Genomic DNA, 19,030 nt, shown 5'->3' with positions numbered 1-19,030 from the left:
TATATTATTTGTTTATTTTGTCTGAGTATATGTTCTATACCTATTTTGTAAATTTTATATCTTAGTGAAACAAACAAACAAACAAACACCATGGACAGAGAGTCTAGGCCTAATTAGTTTATGCATGTCAAACAATTTATTTAGTATTTTATTCAAAATCATTTTAGGGAATATAGTTATTTCACTTTTAATCTTGAGGCTGTGGGTTCAAATCCAGTTTGCGTCCAGAAGGGCTTCCGTTGTAAAACAATTGAAAAATCTTCCATGTTATATCGCTCGCTGTGGTGACCCCTGCAAAAGGGAGCGGCTGAAAGAGAAACAACAGCAGCAACTATTATTTTACTTTTCCTTCTTTAAATCTGGCAACACTGGTTCATTCACCCACTGGTCCGGTAAATCACTTTGGTGGGGTAGGAGAAGAGGGAGCGCAATAAATCTTTTCCCAGGATGGCCAAGGAAACTAACCAACCCAACCAACAAAGGCAACAAATATTAGCCAATCAGAGGCAGAGTGATGTGGATCATGTGCATGCCTTTGCCATCCTGCTGTTGCTGACATCACCAGAAAAACTAGGGACTTTTGTTAAGTAGACATATACAGAAAAAAGTGGCCCAAAGTCACTTCTAATAAACAGACTTGGCAACTGTGCATAGAATATAATTTTGCAAGCCATACACACACAAATAAACCACAATTAAACAAAACAAACAAACAAACAAAAAACATGGCTGCGCGGCCTGTTGGTCTCTTGGTTACAAATCCTCAGAAATCAGGGAGACTGAAAGAAAATGTTTGCGTATTTTCTCAGAATATTGAGTCAGGTTTGACTCACCAACTAGTCTCCAACAGTCGTAACCCACCAAGATACTACTTTCACTTGCGTACACCATCACCTTAGTTATTATATTATAGCACTTTTTTTACAATAACTGCTAGTGAAGATATTCAAGTTTCATTAGACAAGTCTCTGCGTTGGTGGCTCATATTTGCAAGTATCAACAAGCATGGAGGCAAATTTTTGTTCATTGTCAAAGTGCATTTGTAGAATTTTAAACCGATGCTTTAAAACAATGAAGTGCAAAAAGACCTTTTGGTTTGCCACATAAACACTCACCAGTGAACAATGATCCGATAGTCTTGAGGAAAACTTTAAAGGAGCATAAATGCCTCTACGAAGTTCAAATTTTTTAATTTATAAAACCCCAAAAGCTGCAAATAAACAATAAATATGCTCTAGCAATGACCATCTAGGCAATGACAGGTGCAAAGAAAGCCACACAGACCAAGGATTACTCCATTGCGCCGCTACCCTGAATTTCTTTTTTTTTTGTGCAAACTTTGTTTCTAAAGTCTGTCAGCTCAGATTTACATAAAGACTGGAAACAATTCTGTGGGTTCATCCAATAATAATAAAATCTATTTTTAAAATTAGTTTACTTTGAGTGAATAGAGAAATAAATATTGCAAAAACCAGCAGGGACTTTCAGTAGTATTTTTGCTTTAGTAGAAAAATTAAAGATTAGAGGCCATTTCCAGAGTAAAGTTTATAGGAATAATTGAAATAACTTTAGAGCATAAATATGAACATTTTTCAAAGAGTAAAAATATACAAAAAATATTATCTATAATCATACATAAATCAGTCTAAGCACTGAAAGACACGCTTCAATTCATGTAATCTCCAAAATGTTAAGAGTTCAACTTAGAACAGTGGAAAAAAATAACTGGGACAGGCACTTCCAATCAGTCCACGTTTTGAGTTTTTACAGTTGTTACTTGTCTTTTTTAAAAAACAGTGTGCATCTTTGTTTTGGTCACAGTAAAGCCAAAATTCTTCAGAAAAAAGAATCCTCCCTGTGTTTCAGCACAGGGCTCAAGCCAAAATCTTTTCTTTTTCACAAGAGTCCGCTTCCCTGGATCAGTAGATGGCTCGCATACTCTGTGTGTCTGATGGGGCTGTCGCTGCTGTGTGGTGCAGCTGGTCTGACTGTGGTAAACCTAAATGCTGCTGCTGGTACCAGTTCTGGTGCGTAAACTCATCCATGTAAGCAGGCGAGGACCCGACAGGAGGCTGATAGAGACCATGTTCCCTGCTGGCAGGATCCAGTATTGCATTATTCTTGATGCTGCTGTTTGTGTTGCTGATGCCGCTGATGTTGTTGTTGTTACTGTTGCTTGTGTTGTTTTCCCACACAGCTGGAGATGGAGGAGAGTTACAGGCCATGGAATCACTGGCATCTGGACTATCTTCACATGCGATTTCCCCGAGTGGAAACTCTCCGTTCTTGTAGAGCTTCTTAAATTTGGAGCGACGGTTCTGAAACCAAATTTTGACCTGAAATGAAAAGCACAAAGTATTAAAATAATTTAAAGATTATTTTTAAACTTTTGTGCTTTTGCCACTTGGAGGCAAAAAAAAGAGTAGCAAAGACAACCATGACAACTATGCTGAATTTCATTTATTTCAGAAGTCAGAACTCAAATCTGGGAAGGACGCTGCGTAGTGAGCAGGCTAACTATAATCGGCAATCCAAGTCAGTAACAATGGATTTCTCGCATCAACATCGATTAGAATACTCAACCAAGTGTCCCTGTCTTCTGTTATAGTTAAGAATTGAAGCCAGCAGGACCGAGTTTACATTAGCTGCCATGTTGTATTTTTGGGACCAGAGTCTGTGCACCTGTGACAAGGAGCTTTAAGTCCCAACTTATGGTGTCACATGATTTTCCTTTTAAGCGTAAAAATTTATTAATTATAGCTAAACATATTGGAAAAACAAATATTTGAACGTACAGCAGAAAGGTAACAACTATGTGAATCAACAAGTGTCAACATCTGAAAAAAAAATCAGAGGTGTCTTCAGATTTCTACTAGGACCATCCTATGGGGGACATAGGTCCCTTTCTGGCTTCAACTTCCAGAATCCCGTATGGTGTGGCGCTTTAGTACATTTTGATGATTTCTCTATGCTCAATCATTAAAGCAACATGTTCAAAACAAGTGGTTGGATAGACAGTACAGTGTGTGACTGATTTACTGAGATACAAACTGACACAAATAAAAAAAATTGAAAATTATTGGTGCAGCTATGTCAACTTTTCATGCATGAGTCAGCCATATTGGATTTTGAAGTTGGGGCTTGTCAGGAATTTTGAAATTTCTGACGTTGGGAAGTTCCAGTTGAAGTTTCTGACTTGGAAATTCCAACATGTTAGTACAACTGGAAAAGAAATTTACCATTTAAGAAAATAAGTTCATTCAAAGAAATGTTCTGTCTTGTAGTTATTAGCAGTTAGTACCTTATCTGCCGTGACATATGACCCATGTGACATATGACATAGAACCCACATATTTACGTATTTGTTATTTGCAAGTGACATTCATCAACAGCATTAACAACAACAATGAAGGACTGTGTAGTTGGAACTGTATGCTGTGGGCTTTTGGTTTAATCTTTAAAGTCAAGTTTGAAAGATCACTACAAACATTCAGAAGATGGAGTTGTATGAGCCTAGACTCTTACAACAGGTCAGTCTTTGTATTGCACATGTTCAAAGAAGAATACATCATAGCAGCAACAGCTAAATAGCTTCTACTTTAGCAATGCAAATGCAGTTTTAATAGTGTACGTCTTGGACAATGTATGTGTGGACCAGTTCCCATCCCCTTACATCACTTGACAGTCCCTATTGAGCCAAGAAAGTATTTGCTCTGAAGCAGAAGCTAAAAGAAGACCCAATAAACAGGACTACTAATGACCACAGTACTACTAGTGCAAAAACAAACAAGCGACAACAAAAAACAACAGTAAACTATGTTAAATTGATATAAAGACCATGAACTGGTCATCACACCGCATGAACCATGCTGTAACATGACTAGCCTTCAAAGTAAATAATAATTTGACACAAAAGTCATGCAGCAAAAATCTCTGCAATATAGTATTTAGTTTAACCACTGTCTATGTTTGAAAAACCAAAGTCTCCATTTTTCAAAAGTTTAAAAACTAATGTTGTTTAGATGGTGATGCATTTGTCCTACGAGATTTCTACAAACTGACAATAATGACAGATTTTTTTGTTGTTGTTGTTCTGCAGGTAAGACATTGACCACTTATTAGTACTTAATGATTTACTGCACTGTAAAAGAAATCTGTTATAAAACTAGACAAGAAAATTAACCAGAAAGGGAAAATATAAGTATACTTAATGTTTTCTTTTTAAGACAGAATATTAGGTATTATTTCCTATGATGGAAAACTAACTGGACATTAACTGAATGTTGCGTCATCCTTTAAGTTAAACGCAGATTTCCTCGTAATGATCAGTAAACAGATATGGACAACTGAGACGCAATAAATAAACTCACCAGTAAACTGAACATTTTGCAGCATAAAAAAAACTACAGCTGTGATTAATTGTGAAGCGGCTGGAAGAGCATCTTCAAAAAGTAGACTTTGCTTTCAGAAAACAGGTTATTCACAGTTAGTTTAACTGTTGGTTGATGAGAGCTTTTTTTTTTCTTTTTCTTTTTTTACAAAAGGGCCAAACTAATGGTAAAGCAAAAGACCAAAACAAGTAGATCGCTTGAAGAAAATCTTTGGACCTGGACTTAAGATGGCTCTTGAGAAATGTGTGCATAGTTCAAGATGAGATGAATGTGATTTATCTTTTTTTTCCAGAAGCTTGTGAAAATCACCTAAAAACAACAGCAAAGAAAAATATTAGCCACAACAAAACAACCCACTCCTCAGGTTTCGTCTTCGTGACTCGATGAAAGACAATTCACAGGGCAGTAAATCGTTTGAGTGCAAAGATTACGATGGCAAAATCCAAACAGACATTAGAGTCAAACCTTAAATCACTGCCTGCAGCGACTGGCTACCATTCAGGAAAAATAGTTTGCTTTTAACTGTACTTTATTCTGTACTACTTGTTTCTGTTTTATGACATTAGTTGTACAATTTACTTAAAACATAAATGTGCAATGTAGGCTCATCTTTCACACTTTTCATTAGATATTTATGACATTTTTAATCTTATTTGGTTTGCTTGCTTGTTTAGAATTCACACTTTAATTCTTCGGCAAACTGAAAGTTTTCAGGCTGCCGTCATATTCTTCTTTTAAAGTGAAACCAGAACCACACATTGAAATTACCTGACACCCCGACTAAAAGCAATAGTTCAGATGTTTTGAAGGGCCAAGACCAATAGTGGATTGTTGCCATCTTAAAACAGTCATTCAGTTTATACATGATTATTTATATAAACTTATTGTCTTATTTATATGCGAAAATAGCAGCAGCAGCAGCAAGCTGTAGCACTACCATTGCAGCCTGGGTGCACTTTCAGCATGAATATAATAATATTTCAGCAGAAATACCTGCATAATGTAAAACTGATGTTAATGTAAGGATTTATACAATTGTGTTTACATGAGCTGCTATGGTCATTCAAAGAGATATCTACAACAGGTAAGATTTTGCTTGTTCAGAACTTTACACAGAACTCTACTTCAAAAGACCTGAAATATCACTATAAGTTAAAATTCTAGCTTCTTTTATCACCTACAGATAAGGTAATATTTCAATCATTGCCTACTCTTTAGACAACAGCATTAAAGTGATGTTCTGTCTAATAGTTACTTATAGTTAGTACCTGATAAGGTACTAACTATCAGACATAGAGCACAGAGTATGGAGAAAGAGGCAAAAGTCTTTGTCTAGGCTGGGCTAATGGCTAGCCAAACAAGTGCCAGTGTTTTCAGTTTTTTAAAGCAAGCCTTTCTCAAAAATACCTGGTGTGAAAGAACACTACATTAGCTAATTTTAAACCTGCTCAGTGCACATATATTCATGTAGTAACACCACCGTTGTCTGGTTGAGAAAACAGCAACAAACTAAACAAACGGTCTCATGCAAAAGTGTAGCGGTTTAATATTAGCGAATGTGGCGTTCTCTCACACCTGTGTTACGTTTTTTAAAAAGAGTTGTTTCATAAGCCTGAAAAACTATTTTAAAAAACTAGCACTTGTTTTGGTTAGCCATTACACTAGCCTAGGTAAAGAATTCTGCCTCTTTCTCCATGGTCTGTGCTTTATGACTGATTAAAAGGCCAATGAAGTAATAACTACTGATAACTATTAGACAGAACATTACTTCCAAGTTGAACGAACTGCCCCTTTAATTCATAGCCAACAGACTGCTTTCAGTCTCACAGTCCTTGAGATTTCCATTCTCTCCTTAACTGATGATTAAACAGAGACTTTGTCGAAGTGATTTCATCCTTTGAAACGTCAGATGTTTTCAGTGCTTTGTGAACAGGAGGAAACATTTTCCCAGGTGTTGTGCGGCACCTAAAGCAGTAGAAGGGCCAGCTGTTGTCACACCTTTACGTTTGTTCTTTTTTTTTTTTACCTCTGCCAAGGAGGTTGTGTTTTTCATAGCGCCTGTTTGTCTGCATGTATGTCTGTCTGTGTACACGACGACTCAAAACGGTTATGAACGGAATTTTCGCGAAATTTTCAGGAAACGTCAAACATGGTACAAGGAACAAGTCATTACATTTTGGTGGTGACAGACAACCTTGTGCTCTAACTCTGTAGCTGTAGAACAGAAATGTCAAACTCCACAGTTGGGCTCCTCAAGGGTCAAGGGTGATCACGATTGAAGGTCATGAGCTCAAAGATCGACATCACTGTTAACCTAGTGCTCTAACTCTGCAGCAGTGTAATGTAGGAATGTCAAACTGCACAGCTGGACACGTCATGGGTCAAAGATGATGCCTGTTGATGGGGTCAAAGGTCAAGGTCACAGGTAACCCCTTTGTTAAAAACTGGTCTCCACTCCTACATGTGACCCTTTCGTTTCCTCACCCAAGGAAGTTCTGTTTTCAGTTGTGTCCATTGGTTTGTTTGTCTGTCTGTCAGCAAAGATCGGGTAAAAACTAACAAACAGGTTTGGAGGAAATTCTCAGGAAATGTTGTAGTTGTGGTTGTCACAAAACAATGGATTACATTTTGGTGCTGATCCAGAATATGTGGCTCTGGCGGAGGTTTGCCCTCTGAGTGCTTCTCGTTTATGGAAGTATTTGTCTTCTGTCAAAAATCAAGCAGCACATGATAGTCACATGACAGCCTCACCTGCGTCTGCGTGAGGCCCAGCTGGGCAGCCAGCTCGGCCCGCTCCGGCAGGGCCAGGTACTGAGCCGTCTGGAACCTCCTCTGGAGCACCGCCAGCTGGTAGCTGGAGTAGATGGTCCGGGGTTTGCGCACCTTCTTGGGCTTCCCGTTGACCAAGCGGACTTCCAGGTCCGGTTCCTCTTTCACTGTGTGAAGCACGGAGACAAACAAAACAACAACAACAACATAAAATCATCAATCGTCTGTATCACTTATTTCTCCTCACTCCGTGAAACGTTTTTAGAAGAGCTCTGTGAAGGAAAGTCAGTGCCGAGAAGTTGTTGCACAAAAATAGCCACAGCCTCCACAAACCCAAACTTTCAAAGAAATTCCAGCAGCTCGCTGAACTTGTAATTTGGCTTCAGAGTCTCCCACAGCTGGGGAGGGAGACAGAGATTTATAGCTCCTCTTCCCCAGGCCCGGAGGCTGCGAGTGTACAGCACTCACTGTTTGTACTCTTACTGTTGCATCGAATGTTTCCTGTCAAACAGATGACTCTTTAATACCTTCATCATCGTGTACTTCTTTTCCTGTTTGGTCTGAAATGCAAATTAATTTGACAATCTTGCCTCCATATCAGTTCAAAAACATAGATAAGGGATAGTTTTCTATGACATGATCTCAGAGTGTATTTTTTTAGTCTCAGAGTCCAAACAGAAGGGTGAGTCTAAGCATGTAAAATCAAACTTAGGAGACAATAAATGAAAACAGACTAGTGTGAAAAGTTACCAATCCACCCGTGTTATTTATACAGTAGGTGCCTGCCATTCATGGCAGGTGTTTGCCTGTCTGTCTGTTAGCAAAATATCTTGTGAACCACTGGACGGATTTTAATGATTTTTTATTTTTACTTTTATAGTAATCATGTGCATCTACAACTACTAACCTTTGGAGCCTGATTCAAGATTCAAGATTCAAGCTAATCCACTTTAGAGTGCACAAAAATGGCTATAACTTAGACATTTTACAGATGGTAAGCTAAAATTTGGTGTGGTAGTGGCTGAGAGTCACCCGCATCACATATTCTGAGCACTAACAGAATGTGTGGGATCTTTGTTTAAAACTGTGGCATGTAAGGCATATATGTGTAATATGTACTCCTTCAATAACAGACATGTTTAGAAACATATTTTTATTTTATAATATTTCCTTTAAAAAAAAACAAGCTATTTACTCTTTCATTTTGAAATACCAGGTTAATATATTTATTTAATTTGACTTAGAAAAAGCTAATTTTCTCATTATAAGTAAACAAATGTCACAATCACAAATAAAAGAAGTAGTTCTTTATCAAAAGTCAGGAAAGCCATGCTGAGTCCAGCTGCAAATGTCACATCAGACAACATCTATCGTTGAGTGACCCATTACTCCTTAGCAACACTAAATGATGGAACCATTCATTTTTGCAACAATTATTTCTTTTTTTTAGAAAAGAAAGCCTGTTCTCTAAAGTAATAGTTTTGTTTTTTAAGCTAAAGAGACACGTTTAGCTCAAGATAAGAGAACAGTTTATTTGTGACATTGAAAAAAAAAATCATAATTAATAATAGACCATTCTTAGTTTTTGTATCTTCATGCTTGCCTGAGCAGCCAGCCTAACAGGGATCTACCTGAGTACACTTTGGACAAATCTGGCTTTCAGTCACCTATCTAAAACTGTAAAGTCCCGATCAGACACAAAATGATCAGACAAAAAAAAAAAAAAACTGGACTGAAAATTGGTAAAAAAATAAAAATAAAACTTAAAATGCAGCCAAAGTAAAAACAAATAAAATGAAAGACCTTCAGAAATCAAAAGACGTCTGCCTCCTTCAAGTAAAGCGTAAAGAAATTTGGGAGTGGCTACAAACTTGTGGACTGTTGACTAAAGTGAATGCTGTTGGAGAATAAAATGCGAGTGTTCAAAAGAATTTAGTCTGTATTCGTCTTCCCATCTTTGGCGTTGTTTGTTTATTTGTTTGGGCGTGGGCAGCAGGCCTCGCGTGATAAAGAACCGTCGGCAATGGGTGATTCAAGGGCCAAGGCGGGTTGACGTGCCGTGCCGCCCCGTTGTGCCATGGCTGCGGGCCAAAGTCACCTGGAGCCATTTTCTGGAGTCAACTCCCAAATGGAATGCTACAAACACAACACCAGTCTGTCGGGTTTGTTTTTCCTGTGCAGTTTGCCCTGCAGGGCTGGAGGAAGACTGAGAAGACGAAAAGGTTCCCAACACGATTGCCAAACAGGATGATAGTTTCTTTGCAGAGTGTTGTCTCTTGTTCTGTAGTTATTTTTCCCGCTGTTCCATTATAATAAACAAGATCCAATTTAATGTTTTGACTTAGTTAACTTGTGTTACGATTCACTGCAATTTGAAGCATATAGACCAGGTTTTGTGACTTCTTTTACTCAGCATCTGTGCATCATATGACACTCTTGTGTTGATTAACAACAAATGCTGTGTGTAAACCCTAATGCTGAAATATGTGTTTGATTAATGGGACATTAATGCCTTAACATGAGGCTAGACAGCTGTGAGGCTTATTCACACACATTATTATTATTATTAGTAGTAGTAGTAGTAGAATTCTATAATAACAATTTTATGTTTTCATCAAAGATGTACATTCTGCTCAGAAAAATGTTAACCTAATGAGCTCCTAATTCCTCATTAGAAGCATCACCAACTAACTTTGAAGATTTTTCAGCTGCATCTTTACAAACTGGTCACTATGGTTACAGATACTTGTACTGCATCTGCTAACGCTCAGCAGCGCGCGCACGCAGTTTTGACCTTTGCCAAGGATGTTCTGTCTCCGGTTGTGTCCTTTTGTTTGTTTGTCTGTCTGTTAGCAAACATCAGGTAAAAACTAAAGAACAGATTTGGAGGAAATGTTCAGGAAATGTTGGGGTTGAAGCAAAAACAAAACAAAACAATGGATTATATTCTGGTGGTGATCCAGATTATGATCGCTTCAAGCTGTTGTTTTTATTCACGCTGTGGCCTTGGTGGAGGTCTGCACTCTCTGAGTGCTTCTAGTTAAGTATATAAACAGTGATTTAGAACAGGAGTTCTTCAACTTTTTGCCATCCAGCTCAGCATAACTTAGAGACTTCTGACTCCAACCATTACTGGTTTATGTACAAATATTACTATATTAACCCTAATAAATTATTAATTAGACCATGTTGAGGTGAATTGACTCCAGTAGTTAATCCACTGTAGATGTACATCCAATGATTATTTTCTAAGTTTCATTAAAATACATCCAGTGGTTCAAGATATATATTGCCAACACAACACCAAAAGGGTAATAGCAAAATTTTAAACAAAGATTTTATCCATTCTGCTAGTGCTTGGAATATGATTTGGGGGTGAGTCTCAGCTACTACCACACCAAATTGTATCCCAACACCTGTCCAATTGACAAAGTTGTAGCCATTTTTTGTGTGTGTGTGTGTGTGTGTGTGGGGGGGGGGGGGGGGGGTTATATATTTTTATTTTTAAGGCCAATTGGCTGTGGCAGCCATCTTAAATCAGCTTGACTCCAAAACTTACAGAGCTATTATTTTGCCACGCTAAGTTGTGATCACCCGCCTTCACATTTTTGGTGACTAAGCGCATATTGGCAACACAAACGGTCTCAACTCGTGCGCAAAGTTTGATCAGGTCATCCACAGGTTTCGGCTGTTCATTAATGGGACCAGAGCGTGCTGGCCTGGATGTTTGGACTCGTTTGGATTAATATCGCGCTGATCAGTAACGACCCAAAAGCCAATAATCGATAGCATCATTTCCTAACTTACCGCTTTCCTGCAGCGCTGTCTGCTCTTCTCTGCTGAAAGCCCCGTGGTCCCTGAACGCACCATGCGGGTAGGGGTAGTCTGTCTTGTAGGGGCCGCCGGGGCCCATCCCGTTCAGGCCGTAGTGGTGGTACCCGTACGGGTTCATGTGCTGAGACGGGTACGGCTGCTGCGCCGCGTAAAAGTCCTGCGAGCCGTGGAGCGCGCTGTAGAAGCCCGGGTCAAGGGGGGAGAACTCCGGCAGGGTGGGGGGGTCCTTGGAGCTCCCAGCTGCCACGGGGAGGGCAGGCTTCTTCTCCTCGAAGGCAGGTGACGGTTGCCCGTTCATTTTTTTATTTTTATTTTATTTATTTTTTTTTTTTTTTTAGTGTTGTTTAGTTATTCTGTGGATTTGGTTGCGTTTGCTCCACGGTCCTCGCGCAGACTGGAGCCGGAGTTCCCAGACTCCCCTGACGCACCAGCAGCCAGGCTGTCCACCGTGGCGGGCGGCGCCCAACCCAGCGAGAGCTCCTAATTACAGGGCGCGCCGAGCTGAGCCGAGCCAGGCAGGACAGAGAGGAGTACATGTCTCCTTCTCATTGGCTCTCCCGCTCGTTGCCTTTCTGCCCTGGAGCCAACACAGCGCTGACTGTCGCCTGTCTGGCTCCCTTCTCCCCGCAGAAACCTCCACTAAGCCTCTCCTGGAGCATCAGCTACTGGCGAGACTTTTGTCCTCTTTTCACCAAAACTTTTTTTATAAAACACATGCAAATTAAAAGGGCTAGAATTCCTTGGAAGAATGCGTATCGCCCGCCGCCTTTCATGGGAGAGTTTTAAACCTTAATCTCGTGATGAGAAGGGATGGTGTTGATGTGCTTGGATTATGTGTTGTAGATGACTCTCAGCTACTATCACTTCAAATTTTAGCTCAACACTTGTAAAACTGACTGAGTTGTAGCTATTTTGTGCTGGCTACTATCAATTAGCTGTGGTGGCCATCTTGAATTGGGTTTACTCCAAAAGGTAATGAGTTATAGATGTGCATCCAGTGATTACCTTCTGAGAGTTTCATTGAAATCCATCCAGTGCGTCATGAGATATTTTGCCAACAGACAGACAGGATAGACTCTAAAAGTTGATGCTAAAGTTTTAAGCAAAGATGTTGCACAATGAGTAGCACTCAAAGTATGTGTTGTGAATGACTCTTGTCTAATTTTAAACAGAATTTAAGCTCAACATCAGTAAAACTGGCTCAGTTTTAGTCATTTTTTTGTCTTTCCTAATGGCGGTTGGCTGTGGTGGCCATATTGAATTAAGGATGACTCCAAAAGGTAATTATTTGTAGATGTACACCTAAAGGTTCCCTTCCGAAAGTTTTAATACAATCCATTCAGTGGTTCATGAGATATTTTGCTAACAGACAGATAAAGTTGACTCCAATAGTTGATATCAATATTGTAAAAAGAGGTCTTGTGCAATCAGTTAGTGCTTAGAGTCTGTGTTGTGAATTACTCTCAGCTACTACCACTCCAAATTTTAGTTCAGTATCTGTAAAACTGACTGAGTTGCATCCATTTTTGTGTATTGTAAGGTCGCCCAACTGTGGCGGCCATCTTGAATAGGGCTGGTTCATAAAGTCAAAGAGTGAAGGAGGTAAATCCAGTTTTTAATTTCTGATAGTTTCATTAAAATCTGCTGAGTGGTTCATGACTTGTTTTGCTAACAGACACCTAAACGTAAACACATATAGGCAAAAACATGATCGCCCTTTTGCTTTCAGCAACAGGCGATAGAAGAGTGTTCTGGTGAGGAGTGTTTGCTCACAAGCTTTGGGGCAGCCTCTTTTTACAATGCAAATTGTGGATCAGGTGCTGCTGCAGACCCCTGGTGGGATTTATTTACAGTTAATCAGGCCTTACCTTCTTTACACGTGTGTCACTCTGTTGCTTTATCCATGCCTGAGGTGGAAGTCAAACATCTCAAAGGGTGTCTTTTAGGAGGACAACACAAAAAAAAAAAACATGAAAAAATCACAAGTTCAATCTCAGATTTTACAGCTGGAGTCAGTTCAAAAATCCACCACAAGGTGTCACTGTTGAGACAGGGAGTAAAACCTGCTGATTTAAACCTGCTGAGTTTAAATCATTACTTATAGGAGGAAGGGGGGTCATTCTAAAGTTTTTTGTGTTGACAAAGCAGACATTTTTGCAAATATGATCCAAATATTTATTCTTTTAATAGAACATTTTAGGGGTTTATTTGTTGTTACGACAATTTATTTGCCGATCAGTACAATAAAATAAAGTAGAATCATAAACCATCCATCTATTCTCTTCACCCGCTTCTCCTTTCCATGTTGTCAGGAGCTGATGCCTGTCTCCAGCAGTCATTGTGGGAGAGGCAGGGGACACCCTGGACAAGTCTTCAGTCCATCACAGGGACAAATGAGACAAACAACCATTCACACTCTCACTCACACCAAGTGACAATATAGAGTTACCAGTTAACCTAACATGCATGTTTTTGGTCTGTGGGAGGAAACCAGAGTATCAGAGAATCACAAACCAGAATAATAATAATAAAAAAGTAACAGTGCATTGTGGCTATTCATTGTGAATTTATTTTCAAAGTGTTTGAACGTTTTGAGGTATAGAGTTCATTGATTAAAAAAAAAAAATCAATATTCTTGTACAGCAGTTGACAGACGAGTTTTAATGGATCGCGCCTTGATGCGAGCCTTTCATCGGACTGAGATTCAGATTATTTGCCCATTATGTTGTTATGTCATGACAGAGTTTTCCTGCTGGAAGAAAAATTTGAACACCCCTTGATCTGTGGTCAGATGCTTTTATTATCCTGAACATTAACTTTATTGTCACTGTTCATTAAAGTCAGCCATTGCGAAATCATGAAGACCGGTCACATGCATTCACATTGTGCCTTTTTGGAAGCGGACTATAATTGTAAACAAAGTCACACAGGTGACAATCGTTGCTCCTATTGGACAGAAATTATGGTGACGGGACAGAGCGAGTTGATGTGTGCATCTGTCTAAACATCGAGGAGGCACTGTCTCATCATTGTTTCAGGTCTGTCCACGGCTTATTGTTTGTAGCGCCCATGTACTAATAGCATTAGCAACAGAGATAGGCTAAGCTTTACCATGATGCTTAGCAACAGTGGCGCTTGAAGTCCAAAAAGGCATATGTTTCCTGTAGTTGGTCCGCATCGAGGCCAGTCTGTATCCAAACTAGAAGCGAACCGTACCAGAGTTCGTTTGGAAGCAGACCGAAACCACCTTAAAAAGTGGGTCTCGGTCCGGTGGTTTGGTCCGCACCAGGAATCGCTTGATTGTATTCACACCTGCACAAAAGGTCCGGACCAATGGGGGAAACGAACTCTGGTCCGTTTAAAGCGGACCAAATGTGTCAGGTGTGAATACACCCTATGCTAGGGGAATCTTTCTGTGTTGAGCTGGACCAGAACCAAACTAAAGTTCCGGCATCATCTTCTTGTTCGGGACAGACTGGTGATTCATCCGATTATCCATGACTGCTTCTCCTCAGCCCACTGAAACCTTGATGTCTTCTCTGGAGCTCTTAGACCCCTTTCACACTAAACAACAATGTTATAAGTTATTTTTTTGTTTTTTTAAACCTGCCAGAATGTGGATGGTCTTTGCAAGGAGGGTTTTGAGCCTGGAAACAATCCTCTGTGTTGGTGTATAGAAGGCAACTGAACTTCTTTTGATTCTTCAAGACGTTTCATCCCTCATCCAAAAGGCGTCTTCAGTTCTGATCGTGGGCTGGGACCTTTTCGAGGACAGTAATGTGCACATTTTAGACAGGGAGAACAAGTGGAGTGAAAGAGTGAAAGAAGCCATTTAGGCCAAACACGAAAAGCCAGCATTAAACCAAGGAGGCGGCCTCGGGTTCCATCTTTCAAACACCTGCAAGTGCAGCCTTGGCTTGTCTCTCCAGGCAGTTTCATAACCACACACTCCTTGGAACGTGACCTAAACAGCTCGCAGGTTGACCTCGTTAGGAAGCATTCAGCAAACGTCATTAACTTGTGTGACCTAAAATACCCTATTATTGTGAGCAGTACAACAAAGACGTAAACGCCTGGAGCTCCCAAACCACAATCAGAGCTGAAGAAGCCTTTAGGGTGAGAGGTGAATTGTTTTCAAGAAGTCCAGTTGTCTTTTGTTAAACAACCACTTAGGGAGGTTGTGGAGGTTTGTGTTGGGGGCATATGAGAGGTTGTGGGACCTGTGTGCACCGGTATGGCTTGGATGTGAGGAACTTGAAGCAGGGCCATCCATGCTGGGCTCACTCCAAGACAAGCGCCCACACATGGCAGAGCGTCATGCTAGCGCGGCATGAAAGCTACACCACGGCTCCAGGGTGGGCACGTAGAGCCCGGTGGGGATGGTGAAAAACGCAGTGCACCGACATCAAGATTTTGCTGCACACTGAAGGTTTTCTGGGTTTGCCGCGATCCAGCCATGTTTTAATAATGTAGGTAGAGTGTAGTCTAGTGGAGTCAACATCCATTGCTCAGGGATCCCCTAATGACGGCTTGTGTTTGACTTTACCCAAAGAGTCTTCCCGTTTCCTTCAACTGGTTTTTTTCCACTTTACTCACAAACACTGACTCCCGTTTCTGTCCTTTTGCTGGTGTACATTCCATACTTACGAGCTGAAATACTTTCACTGCTCTGTCCTGACACTTTTGACATCTTCCTCATTCCGCTTGTTTACCGTTTACGACCTGGACATTTTGTTTCTTCCTGTTCCGAGTTTTGGAACGGGCTGAGGGAAACAACCAACGTGTTTTACCATGAATGACCTTTTTAAAGGGAACCTCAGAGTCTTTTATATTGTTTTGACTGGCAGCTCTCTGGTTGAGGTTATGTTTAAGGTCATTCAGCTGCAAGAGTTCATTAAGTTTTGTCATCCCTGTCTTTCCACTGCAGTCATTTTCATATTTAGGTCCTGTGTACACTACTCTGTATATATATATATGTATATATATATATATATATATATATATATATATATATATATATATATATATATATATATATATATATATATATATACCACAAATTAAGTTGATGATGTTGACTGGGCTGTGCTTATTACTGACAAGCCGGTGATGTCAGATTTACCAGTGAATTTGAAAGAAAGAGGATTTAAAAAGATGCATAAATATAAAACTTTAAGTAATTATATGAAAATCATTTATGTAGCAGTATATGGAAAATAAATAATATTTGCTATTTAAACTATTTATGAATACTTTAAAACTAACATCTATTTAAAAAATTAATATAATGGTTGTACTGTACAATATAATGGTATGACGAGTTAAATGGGATAAGGAATCAATAAGCATTTGCTTCTTCCTACTACTTTTTAAAAAAAATAAGGAAAGATAAACTTTTTTTGTTTTTTTAGAATTGCAATTTATGGATAAATGTGACATTAATATCAGGACTTTCTTTTACTTCTTGGCCATTTTTTGTTTATTGATATTTATTTTTAAACTAGAAGCACTCAGAAAGCGCAAACCACCACCAAGGACACATCGTGATTAAGAAATCGTGCGATTTGGAACATAATCTGGATCAAAATTTAATCCATTGTTGTTGTTTGTTTTGCTTCAACCTGAACATTTCCTGCAGATTTCCTCCAAATCTGTTCTTTAGTTTTTATCTGACCTTTGCTGACAGACAGACAGACAGACAAACAAACCAACGGACAGAACCAGAAACAGAACTGCTTGGTGGAGGAAACAAGGGTCACATGTAGGAGCAGAGACAGTTACCTGTGGCCTTGACCTTTGACCCTATGAACCTTGAAATCAACAGACATCACCTTTGATCCATGAGGTGTCCAGCTGTGGAGTTTGATATTCCTGTTATCCAGCTTCAGAGTTAGAGCACAGGCTGATCTGTGACCTTGACCTTTGACCAGATCACCACAAAAATGTAATCACTTGTTCCTTGTATCGTGTTTGATGTTTCATGAAAATTTCATGAAAATCCTTTTATATCATTTTGAGTAATCTTGTACACAGACAAACACATACTACTGAAAACATAACCTCCTTGGCAGAGGTAAAAATATGTTGGAAATAGAGGATATAGCTCTGAATGCCTTAAATGCTGGGACTCAATAGCATTCAGAACTCTGCTGGCCAGGAGGCTAATACCGCTAAACTGGAAATCTGCAGCTCCACCTACAAATACAAGCTGGATTAGAGAGACCCTTTATATTCATAAACTTGGAGAAACTAACCTGGAACCCTTTTCTGTCCTAGATTCAGACTGTCAGATCATTCTGAAATGAGAACCGCAGTGATATGTTGTCTCTAAATTATTAATTTTACTTCATTTTTATTTTTTTATTTTTTCATGAGCTTGTCACTGGTGGGTGCCAGGGTGGGGGTGGGCTGTTTGTTGCTTATGTAAAATGTTGCCAATACGAACAGAAGAAGTGTTAAAAAAATATGTTTGAAATAAAAAAATTTTTTTCTCAGATCACTCCATAGATCCAAATTCTTGTTTCAGAGCTCAGAATGACTTGCTACTCTATCTGCCTGTCTTATTATGAATGTTGACAGGGAGTGACAAACAGGTGTTACCATGGTGACGTCAATGAGCCACTGGCAGAAGCCTTTCACATTTCTTTTGATCTTGGTTCTCTTTTTCTACAGTTTTGTCAAAAAAAAACGTTGAGTTTGTGTTCCTGTGGATCACAAAAGGAAGTCCAAAATTACCGTCGCGCTTTAGAGAAGTTAGCAGCTTTCTACTAACCACCATGTTTTATGCGTGTCCACAGACTGGTGAAGAAAGCCCGAGTTGGAGAACCAGTTCCACTCAGGGTGAGTTTTAGGTTCTGTTGAGCCAGCTAAAGCAAAGTAAATCCAGGTGTTACAATAGAACCAATATATAGAATTTAAATGTTCAAGTCTATTTTTTTTAAACTTCTCCTGAGAATAATTACCAGCAGCCCATCACAAAAGACACAAAACAAATATTAAAGATGAGAGAAAAAAATGCTTAGCTTCTAGAAATGACAACACTTACAGGTTTATTTTTTTTTTATTAGCATTTGTCTTCCTCTATGCCATACATGGTAAACCCCTCAAGTCTTTGCAAAAATTAAAGTTCTCAGAAATGTACATCTTCATTTTCTCCTGCCCTTTTTCCGCACAACCGACTCATCTCTCAGAACGCAGCGAGACCGTCCAAGCTCTCGGAGGCAAGTTTGACTTTTCTTACATGTTTCTTAACATAAAAAAGAAAGAAAAAAAAAAANGGGGGAATGTGAAAACATCAAGCCCCGAATGAACACAAGAACTTGGCAAATGTTATGTACAAACAGGAAGTGCAGAGGGAAGAGGAAGTCTTGTGTTTCAGAGTGGACAGAGCACTTCTGTGTGCCCCACTATCCCATAATGCTTTGCTGAATGAGTGACACCGGGCAGGGAGGGGTGATTCTGATGTGCTGCAGATTCACAAATTCAAAGGGAATGTTTGTTTTTTTTTTAAGTTGGTTGGTTTTATACAGTTTCAAAAAGAAAACATTCAGTTTCAGACCTGCTTCAGAACAGATTCAGACCAACCGACCACCCTTTGACCCCGCTCTGACAACAAACAAACATCTTTATTTCGTATGATACATGTGTTTAAGTACTCTATACATATTCTTTATTGTTATTTTACAAGATTCCCTGATGGCCAGCGCAGAGAGAAACATCTGGGAGGAAACGTGGAGGAAAAGAGGAGGGGCCGGTGGGAGGGAGGCATGTCCAACTTTACATACAGTAGAAACCAGCAGTGGGAGAAGAGAAGAAGAGTGCAGTGCCAGGAGTGGTCCATTAGGGGGAGCACTGAGTGTCTGATCGACCCTAATCAGAGACGGTGACAGGATGGAGGGAGCAGAGGAGTCCACGCTGTCACATTCTTTCTCATTGGAGGGGGGAGGGAGGGTTCAGTTAGTTTATTTGCTTGCTGGGTAGAGTGTTCGTAATCTCCTCATCCTCATCCTCCTCCCCCCCCCCCCCCCCCCCCCCCC

The 19,030-nt window shown here is 39.7% G+C and overlaps 2 protein-coding genes across 2 annotated transcripts in view; both read right to left on the bottom strand.

Moving 5' to 3' along the window:
* Positions 1-642: 642 nt before the first annotated feature.
* Positions 643-11,480, bottom strand: LOC108247075 (homeobox protein Dlx3b-like). Its single transcript, XM_017434943.3, has 3 exons — positions 10,968-11,480; positions 7,143-7,327; positions 643-2,336 (listed from the first exon to the last, which is right to left on the bottom strand). Exons 1-3 carry the CDS (start codon positions 11,290-11,292, stop codon positions 1,920-1,922), a joined length of 927 nt encoding a protein of 308 aa, XP_017290432.1. The 5' UTR covers positions 11,293-11,480; the 3' UTR covers positions 643-1,919.
* Positions 11,481-18,433: 6,953 nt separating this feature from the next.
* LOC108247076 (26S proteasome non-ATPase regulatory subunit 11A) overlaps positions 18,434-19,030 on the bottom strand; it is an 11,695-nt gene continuing 11,098 nt past the window's right edge. The window contains exon 14 of the mRNA XM_017434945.3: positions 18,434-19,017. The gene's annotated coding sequence lies outside the window, so the exon portion shown is untranslated. The remainder of the gene's footprint in view (positions 19,018-19,030) is intronic.

The sequence above is a fragment of the Kryptolebias marmoratus genome, linkage group LG12 (genome assembly GCF_001649575.2).
Source record: "Kryptolebias marmoratus isolate JLee-2015 linkage group LG12, ASM164957v2, whole genome shotgun sequence".
Lineage (NCBI taxonomy): Eukaryota > Metazoa > Chordata > Actinopteri > Cyprinodontiformes > Rivulidae > Kryptolebias > Kryptolebias marmoratus.
This window is presented reverse-complemented; position numbering and strand designations above follow the sequence as displayed.